The sequence below is a fragment of the Heliangelus exortis genome, chromosome 23 (assembly GCF_036169615.1).
Source record: "Heliangelus exortis chromosome 23, bHelExo1.hap1, whole genome shotgun sequence".
NCBI classification, from domain to species: Eukaryota; Metazoa; Chordata; class Aves; order Apodiformes; family Trochilidae; genus Heliangelus; species Heliangelus exortis.
This window is the reverse complement of record NC_092444.1, coordinates 1,580,584-1,590,168: the sequence shown is the minus strand read 5'-3', so window position 1 is coordinate 1,590,168 and position 9,585 is coordinate 1,580,584. Positions and strand designations below refer to the sequence as shown.

General features: G+C 54.9%; 1 protein-coding gene across 1 annotated transcript in view; it reads right to left on the bottom strand.

The window, feature by feature from the left end:
- EPHA8 (EPH receptor A8) overlaps nucleotides 1–1,722 on the bottom strand; it is a 24,808-nt gene extending 23,086 nt beyond the window's left edge. The window contains 1 exon segment of the mRNA XM_071767015.1: nucleotides 1,073–1,722. Coding sequence (XP_071623116.1) covers nucleotides 1,073–1,718 — 646 coding nt within the window. The 5' untranslated portion in view covers nucleotides 1,719–1,722.
- Between the last annotated feature and the right edge of the window lie 7,863 nt (nucleotides 1,723–9,585).

The following is a 9,585-nucleotide window of genomic DNA, read 5'->3' as shown; positions in this document are numbered from 1 at the left end:
ACATCCCTGAGCCTGCTGCTGGTCACCTCCCATCCTTATCAGAGTTTGTACAGATGGCACAGCTCGAAGTCTGCACAGAGAGCCCCAGGAAGGCTCCTCACACCTGGGACATCAGCTCTGCAGCCCCGGGAGGGCTGATGGATGGACACAGTGACCTTGTTTCATTGACAAAGTGCTTTACTTTTTTGCTCGCTTCCTTTCCAAACCCCCTGAAAAAAAGAGAAACCAGGGGCAAGGTGTTCTGGAGAAGCCAAGCTCAGCTTTTCTGGAGAGCATCAGCACAGATCTCAGCACCCAGCAGAGCTGCTCAGGGCTGGGAGCTCTGGGCCAAGCTGGTCAATCATAGAATCACAGAATCACAGAATGGGCTGGGTTGGAAGGGACCTCAGAGCTCATCAAGTCCAACCCTTGCTCCACTCCCCCCCGTGGTTCCCAGCCCATGGCACTGAGTGCCACATCCAGGCTCTTTTGAAATATCTCCAGGGATGGAGAATCCACCCCTTCCCTGGGCAGCCCATTCCAATGGCTGAGCACCCTCTCCAGAAAGAAATTCTTTCTAATGTCCAACCTAAACCTCCCCTGGCACAGCTTGAGACTTTTTGTGCCCTCTTGTCTTGCTGAGGGTTGCCTGGGCTTGCTCTGACACAGGCTCCAGCTCCCTGGCTTCTCCTTCTCCTGGCCACCAGACCAAGGGGATCATAGAATCACAGAATCATGGAATGGGCTGGGTTGGAAGGGACCTCAGAGATCATCAAGTCCAACCCTTGATCCACTACTGCAGCAGTTGGAGCCAGGACAGCCCTGTCCTGATGCCAGCCCCTGTGGCAAAGCCCAAAGTCACCCCAAACCATGCCCAAGCTCCCAGGAGCTCCCAAGGAGCTTCTTGGTGGCACCCACCATGCCCTTTGGAAGCAGGAAGGCTTAGGCAGCCCTTGACCTCCCCAGAGGCCAGCTGTCCCTGATTTTGGAAGCAGACTTCTGTCCTCAAAAGTGCCAAGAGCCCTTTGCAATCATCCCCCCCACTCCTGGGCACTGCATCCTTATCTTTTTTTTTTTCCCAGCAGGGACTCACCCGTGCAGGAATCCCGCTGCTCCTCGTAGCCAGCACTGCAGACACACTTCCCGATGGGCACCAACCACTCTCCCTCAGCACTGCAGTACATTTTGGGGGTGTCCCTCTCTTCCGAGTGACCCACGCACTCTCCTCTCACTTCCACCAGGGAGGAGGAGTCGGCCCCAGTCACAGCTTCGGAGAAAGAAGCCAAATTCCTCACCATGGCCGGGCACTTCTTGTAGTACACCCGCACTGAGACGATGGCAATGCAAGCCCCTATGTCCTGGAAGGCCAAATAAAAACCCCTCTTGCTCAAGGGCCCCACGCCCCTCACCTCGGTGTTCAGCTTCAGCCTCCTCACCCCCAGGTCCACGTTGGTGAAGCTCTCGTCGGCTGCGATGGTGTCGATCTTCAGGAACTGGTTCTCCCTGGTGCTGGTGCCCAGATCCCGGTCAGATTCCAGGTAGTAAAGGTTAAAAGTCTCCTTGCAGGTTCCCAGCACCCCTGGCATGCTGTTGCAATCCCTCAGGGTGAATTTAATCTCGGCGTAGACCCTGCGGGCTCCGTCCCGTTGGACCCAGCTGGTCCTGAGCCAGTTGTTCTGGTTGGGGGTCATGACATTACAGACCTGGTAGGTGTGGATGGGGCTGAAAAACTCATCCATTTCATTGATGGAATCCCACTGCGGGACAGAGAGAGAAGAGGTCACTCCAGAGGTGGGTTGAGCACGGGACATGCAGGAATCTCTCCCATTTTTCCACCCCAGGGTGAAAATCCCTCAGCTCCTGCAGCCGGATGAGAAATTCCTGTCGCCACATGGCAAGAATGGAAAATGAGGGTGAGCAGGCAGGGTGGAGCTGGGTTAATGGTTGGACTCGGTGATCTGGAAGGTCTTTTCCAAGCAAAATCATTCTGGGATGTGACCAAGCCCTCATTTTGGGCAATGACCCTCCCCTGGAGGCAGTGCTGAGGGAGGTGCATCCCTATTTGCAGACAGGATTTCATGGGTCTGGTCTGAAAGTGCTTGGGAGGGCTTCAAACCCTTTGCAAAACCCTTTTCTTTGTGTTCAGCCTCCTGTCTGCAGCAGCAGGAAGGCCCCAGCGTGGTGCTCAGCTGGGTCTCTTCTGGTCATGCATCAAGTAAAGAGTTCCCAGCTGGAGGATGATTTTTGGGGTGAAGGGGAAACATGCAGCAAACAAAGGATTTTCATCAAGGAACAGGGGGGCACAGGGCTCAGAGCCCCCTTCATCCCAGGGCAGTGGGGTCAGTATGGTTTGGACTGATGAGAAGTGAGAAGTAATGAGGTTTTGGATACAAACGAGGTCCATAGCTGAATTTAGTAGTTAAGAGATTGAGGACACTCCTCCACCCTCTCCAATTCCACCAACTCCTCATCAGGATCCTTCCCTTCTCTGGGGTTTTCCCATCCATTCCCTATCCAGACCAGGCACCTCGATCTCATTCCCCACGGATGTGTCTGGGATCCCTGAATTCTTCTTACGAGAGAGGGAGGAGAAGGAAGAGGAGCAGAGGAGGACTTCAAACCCTTTGACTTTTTCTTGAACTTAGCCACAGGCTTTGAAGATGTCTGAGTCCCATCACCAGGCCTGAGCTCCCCTTGGCAGGGGCAGCCCCATGTGCAGCCCAGCAGAACCTGGGGATGGCACCTCTGGGAATGGCACCCCTGGGTGCCTGGGGATGGTACCCCTGGGGATGGTACCCTGGGGATGGCACCCCTAGGGGTGGTACCTCTGGGGACGGTACCCTGGGAATGGTACTCCTGGTTATGGCACCCCTGGGGATGGTGGCCAAGAAGGCCAATGGCATCCTGGGGTGCATTAGAAAGGGTGTGGTTAGTAGGTCAAGAGAGGTTCTCCTCCCCCTCTATTCTGCATTGGTGAGGCCACACCTGGAGTATTGTGTCCAGTTCTGGGCCCCTCAGTTCAAGAAGGACAGGGAAGTGCTTGAAAGAGTCCAGCGCAGAGCTACTGAGATGATTAAGGGAGTGGAACATCTCCCTTATGAGGAAAGGCTGAGGGAGCTGGGTCTCTTTAGTTTGGAGAAAAGGAGACTGAGAGGTGACCTCATCAATGTTTTCAAATATGTAAGGGGTGAGTGTCAGGGAGATGGAGTTAGGCTTTTCTCAGTGGTGAGCAGTGATAGGACAAGGGGTAATGGGTGTAAATTGGAGCATAGGAGGTTCAAGTTGAATATCAGAAAAAATTTTTTTACTGTAAGGGTGACAGAGCCCTGGAACAGGCTGCCCAGGGGGGTTGTGGAGTCTCCTTCACTGGAGACATTCAAAACCCACCTGGACACGTTCCTAGGGGATGTACTCTAGGGGGCCCTGCTCTGGCAGGGGGGGTTGGACTAGATGATCTTTCGAGGTCCCTTCCAACCCCTAGGATTCTATGATTCTATGGCACCCCTGGGGATGGCACCCCTAGGGGTGGCACCTCTGGGGATGGTACCCCTGGGGATGGTACCCTGGGGATGGATATTCTGGGGATGGATGCTCTGGGGGTGGTACCCCTGGGGATGGTACCCCTGGAAGTGTCACCTCTGGGGATGGCACCTCTGGGGATGGCACCCCTGGGGATGGCACCCCTGGGGATGGCACCTCTGGGGGTGTCACCTCTGGGGATGGCACCCCTGGGGATGGCAACCCTGGGGGTGTCACCTCTGGGGATGGCACCTCTGGGGCTGGATGCTCTGGTAATGGCACCCCTGAGGATGGCACCTCTGGGGATGGATGCTCTGCCTACCAAACCATCTCCCCCCAGCCTCAGCACCCCCCTGCCTGCATCTTTCCTGAGCAGCCCCCCAGGAACTCCAGAACTGGACACAGGACCCCAGGTGGGATCTCAGAGGAGCAGAGTAGAAGAAAAAGAATCATTTCCCTTGACCTCTGTCTGTGCTGCTTTTGATGCCACGAAGCTGCTCAGGAGGAGGAAGTCATTGGGACAATTAAAGGAGCACAAGGGACACAGCAGCTGCCTCCTAACTTCCCCCTGCTGAGTTCCCCAGGGGCATCGAGGCAGAGCTGTGCCCAGGAGGGGACAGAGAGGGGATGGCAGAGCTGGGGTTGCAGCAGGGATGCTCCCTGCCACGCACAGCCAGGTCCCCTCTGCAGAACCTGGGGCTCTCCAGGAGGGTCCCGGGTGGGAAATGTGAGGTTATTGGCTGCACTTTGGGCTCCAGCTAAGCCAGGGGTCTCCAGACATTCCCTTCTCTCCTGAACCTGGCAGAGGAGATGGTGACCATGGTGACAGCCATCTGGCAGTGTCCTCACCTCAGTGTCCCTCTCCAAGGGACCAGGAATGGTCAGCAGCAACCCCAGGGGACAACAATGGTGGGGATGCCTTTTTCAAACCTTTTTTTTTTTTTTTTTTTTTTTTTTTTTCCATGGTTGGACTGTCAGCTCTTCCCCTGGGTCACACTCAGGACCACTCAGGATGGTCACAGGACCAGTGCTCTGCCACGGGTGGAAAGGTGTGGGGGGAAGCTGGGCCACCTGAACTGCTGGCTCTGATGCCACTGGTGCATCTTCCCAGCATCTTCCCAGTTCCAGTGAGCTCTGCCAAGTCCCAGGACCTGCCGGGCATTCCAGATGGAGGGATCCACTTCAGGAATCCCCCCAGCTTGGAGAATTAGAGTTTCACCCTTATTACAAGCTCCTGTGGGCAGGGAGAAGCCTCTGCCCATCAGCACCTTTGAACTGTGGGGTAAGGAGCTCAGGCAGGGTCCATGCCCCAGCCTCCTGGCACTGCCCGTGCTCAGCAGAGGGTTGGAAGTGGCTTTTATTAAAAAAAAAAAAAAAGCTCAGCCCAGCCCCCATCAGAGGGATGAGATCCCCCAGTGCCATGGAAATGAGGACATCATAATTAAGGTGGGGAGTGCAGGCTCTGGGGGGGAACACGGGGCCCCGATTGCATCGCTGTGCAGGGGGTGCCTAATGGTGGAAATCCAAGTCAACACCAGTTATATCAAAAAAATTAAAAAAATAAAAAAATATATCAAAAAAAAAAAAAGAAAAAATAAAAATTTGCCAGATTATGAAAGGCAAAAGATGCAAACACCAGATATCTGGGTGGCTGAGCAAGGTCTTAGAAGTCTCCCAGGGCTTGTGCAGCATGGAAGAATGGGGAGGAGGGGGAGGAGGAGGAGGAGGAGGAGGAGGAGGAGGAGGAGGAGGAAGAATGGGAGCAGAAGGGCTGAATATCCAAGGGGAGGGTACATTCCACTGGAGCAGCAGCTCAGCTTCCCCCCACCTTCCCAGTGGCCATGGAGAGAGCCAAAGGAAGAAAATTCCCCAGCCCTGGGAGAGAGCTGCTGGGACATCCAGCTCTTTCCTTCCTCTTAGGAGCAAACCCTGAGTTTCTGCTCCTTTCCTGGGCCCTTTGCACCGCTGTCATTGAGAGAGAGGAAAAAGGGAAGAGAAGGAGGTTATTGCAGCACTAAATGATTAGAAGGGAGGTGTTAATGGGGATAATCCCCATGGCAGCAGTGAGTGCTGTAGCTAAGGAGGGATTTGGCTGCCCTGATCTTCCCTGCAGGTGATGAACTCCTGGTAGTGACCAGCACCTGGGGAATTAGCAACAACCCAGCACTTACTGCACAAGCACTGGGAGATGAGCTTTTATCTCAATTACCAGTCTAAATCTTTATTTTCCAACGTTTTGTTCCTATGCTTTTTCTTTTTTTTTTTTTTTTTCCCTTCCAAGAAAATGAGTTTCACTGCAGCTTGCCCTGTATCCCTGCAGAGGCTCCGGGCTGGAAGAAAAACCCAATAAACAGCACAAGGTTATCAAAGTGATGGAGAGCAAAAGACATGGCCTGGGAAGGTAGGAAAGCCCCAGTTGCTTTTGTTGTTTCAAGGAGAAAGATGTGACCCTGAGAGCTGGAAGCCCAGCTCAGGCTGGGAACAAGAGTTTTGCAGGGTGGGTTTGGGGCAAAGATCTCTGCAGCAGAGCTGGCATGGCAAAGGGGTTCAGCCAAGCCATGGTCTGGCTGCTGCTCACAAGACCAGAGCCAGGCAGAAGGAAAAAAAAAAAAAAAAATCCTTGCTGGGTCAGGTTTACTCTGCAAAGGGTTCAGTCCTGGGGCATTTACAGCAGCGTGAAATCCCCAGCCCTGATGTGCAGCCTCTGCTGAGAGCCTTTCAGAGGCAGAGTGTGTTGGCCATGCTCTCAGCTGAATAAATCTGGTGCCTTTTTGCTCCTTTTCTTTCTGAGCTACTGCAGAAGGAAGGAAGAGCACCCGGGGTTAATTATGCCCAGGACACATCTCTTCACCAGGAGCAGAGGGACAGAGATCATAGAGAGAATGGTTTGGGTTGGAAGGGACCTTAAATCCCACCCAGTGCCATGGGCAGGGACACCTCCAACACCCCAGGGGGCTCCAAGCCCCATCCAACCTTCAGCACTGCCAGGGATGGGGCAGCCACAGCTTCTCTGGGAAACCTGGGGCTCAGCACCCTCACCCCAAACAATTTCTTCCCCATCTCCAACCTCAATCTCCCCTCTCTCTCCCAGTTCCAAGCCATTCCCCCTCATCCCATCCCTCCAGGCCCTTGTCCCAAGTCCCTCCCCAGCTTTCCTGGAGCCCCTTCAGGCACTGGAAGGTGCTCTAAGGTCTCCCCATGGGATCCTTCTCTTCTCCAGCCTCAACACCCCCAACTCTCTCCCCCTTCTGTTTAGCTGCTGAGTGATCACAGAATCCCAGAATCCCAGATTATTTTGGAAAGGAAGGGACATTAATGATGATCCAGTGCCCCCCCTGCCATGGTCAGGGACACCTCCCCCAGCCCAGGGTGCTCCAAGCCCCATCCAACCTTCAGCACTGCCAGGGATGGGGCAGCCACAGCTTCTCTGGGAAACCTCAGCACCCTCACCCCAAATAATTTCTTCCTAAACTCTAACCTAAATTTCCCATCTCCTACTCCAAAGCCATTAATGGGGAGGTACAACCCCCCCTCTGGAAGTCTCCTGTGGTGCTTCCACCAGCACAGAGCACTGGGACAGCAGCCTGGGGGACAGATGCCACTGGTGGGGTGAGAGCAGCCTGAACTCTGGGGGGTGGAGGTGCTGGTGTGGGCACCGTGGGTGCCTTTGTCCAGCACTCAGGGTCCTCCCATCATAATCAGCTTTTGCAAGGCATCATTTGAGCTCCTTGGGTACCCCCTGTCTGAACAAAATCATTTCCTGTTTGACTTCATAAATCAAAGCAGAGGATACAATAATTATTAATAATATGTTGACTTATCTCATCAGTGTTTTAATTAGTCAGGAGAAAAGCAATTTGCAGAGGGGCTGATCCAGCAGCTCCCTCTGATCCAGCAGTTCATGTGCCCAGCAAGGAGAGGGGACAGAAGGGCACTGGGGCATTTTGCTGGGGAGAGCTGGGAAAGCAGAGGCAGGGAAGGGGAAGGTGCAGCCTCTTTGACAGCAGGGATAAGAGTTTAATTTCCAGTGCCCAGGGAATTGTTCTGGAGATGCAGGCCCTACAAAGCTCCTGGGCACCCTTTGAAGTTATAATTGAGAGGAGCTGCAGCCCCCGGGACAGGGATGCTCCCTGACCCTTCCACTTCTGCACGTGGCTCTGGGGTGGAGGTAGGGGAGGGGGGGGTTTACACAATTAAAGCCCTGAGCAGCAATTACAGCCAATTACCCCTCAGTTAATTGTCTGGAAAGAGGAAATGTCAAAACAGGCCAGGCTTGCCTCCCTGATGGCTCTGCAGCCCCCAGGGCTGGGGGAGCTGCTGACCCCCCCCATGCCCATCACTCCCTCCTCCTCCTCTGCTTTGCTGGCCACAGAAACCCAGAGAGGGGGTGGAAAAAAAAGCAACTTCTATGAAAACATCATAGAATGGTTTGGGTTGGAAGGGACTTTAAAGAGGCTCCTGGCCTCTTGGGGGAGCTCACAGTGGGCTGAACAGAGGGTCTTAGGATCACGGAATGGTTTGGGCTGCAGGAACCTTAAAATTCATCAAATTCCAACCCCCTGCCATGGTCAGGGACACCTCCCACCAGCCCAGGGTGCTCCAAGCCCCATCCAACCTTCAGCACTGCCAGGGATGGGGCATCAACAACCTCCCTGGGCAACCTATCCCAGTGTCTTACCACCCTCATGGGGAAGAATTTTTTTCCTAATATCTAACCCAAATCTCCCCTCATTCAGTTTAAAACCATTTCCCCTTCTGTCACCACCCTCTCTGGTGAAAAGCCCCTCCCCAGCTTTCCTGTAGGGCCCCTTCAGGTACTCCAAGGCTGCTATAAGGTTTCCAGTTGGGGTTGAATAACCCCAAGTCTCCCAAACTTTCTCACCAGGCCAGTGATACCTCTCCAGCTTTGCAGTGCTGAGGCTTTGGGGTGGTGCAGGCAGCTCTGCCACCTCCCAGAGCAGAGGAGGAACCCTCTGGGCCTGCTGCCTTCCCTCTGGCATCCCCAGGAGCCCCAGAAAGATGGGAAGAGCAAACCCTAGGGCACCATGGACTGAGCTGAGGTGAGAAACCTGGGGGCTCAATCCCTTGTCTGCTTTGGGAGAGCAGGGTCCTGCCCAGGGATGTGTCCCCAGGACAGGGATGTGTTCCCAGGACAGGGATGTGTCCCCAGGGGATGTGTCCCCAGTGATGTGTCCCCAGTGATGTGTCCCCAGGACAGGGATGTGTCCCCAGGGGATGTGTCCCCAGTGATGTGTCCCCAGTGATGTGTCCCCAGGACAGTGATGTGTCCCCAGGGGATGTGTCCCCAGGACAGGGATGTGTTCCCAGGACAGGGATGTGTCCCCAGGGGATGTGTCCCCAGTGATGTGTCCCCAGGACAGGGATGTGTCCCCAGGGATGTGTCCCCAGGGATGTGTCCCCAGGACAGGGATGTGTCCCCAGGACTGTGATGTGTTCCCAGGGATGTGTCCCCAGGACAGGGATGTGTTCCCAGGACAGGGATGTGTCCCCAGGGGATGTGTCCCCAGTGATGTGTCCCCAGGACAGGGATGTGTTCCCAGGACAGGGATGTGTCCCCAGGACAGGGATGTGTCCCCAGGGGATGTGTCCCCAGTGATGTGTCCCCAGGACAGGGATGTGTCCCCAGGGATGTGTCCCCAGGACAGGGATGTGTCCCCAGGACAGTGATGTGTTCCCAGGGATGTGTCCCCAGGACAGGGATGTGTCCCCAGGACAGTGATGTGTCCCCAGGACTGTGATGTGTTCCCAGGGATGTGTCCCCAGGACAGTGATGTGTCCCCAGGACTGTGATGTGTTCCCAGGGGATGTGTCCCCAGGGGATGTGTCCCCAAGACAGGGATGTGTCCCCAGGACAGTGATGTGTTCCCAGGGATGTGTCCCCAGGACAGGGATGTGTCCCCAGGACTGTGATGTGTTCCCAGGGATGTGTCCCCAGGGGATGTGTCCCCAGGACAGTGATGTGTTCCCTGGGATGTGTCCCCAGGGATGTGTCCCCAGGGGATGTGGGGAACCCCAGCTGCATGTCTGAGAGTGGCATTGAATGGGTCACAAGGGGCTGGAGTGATG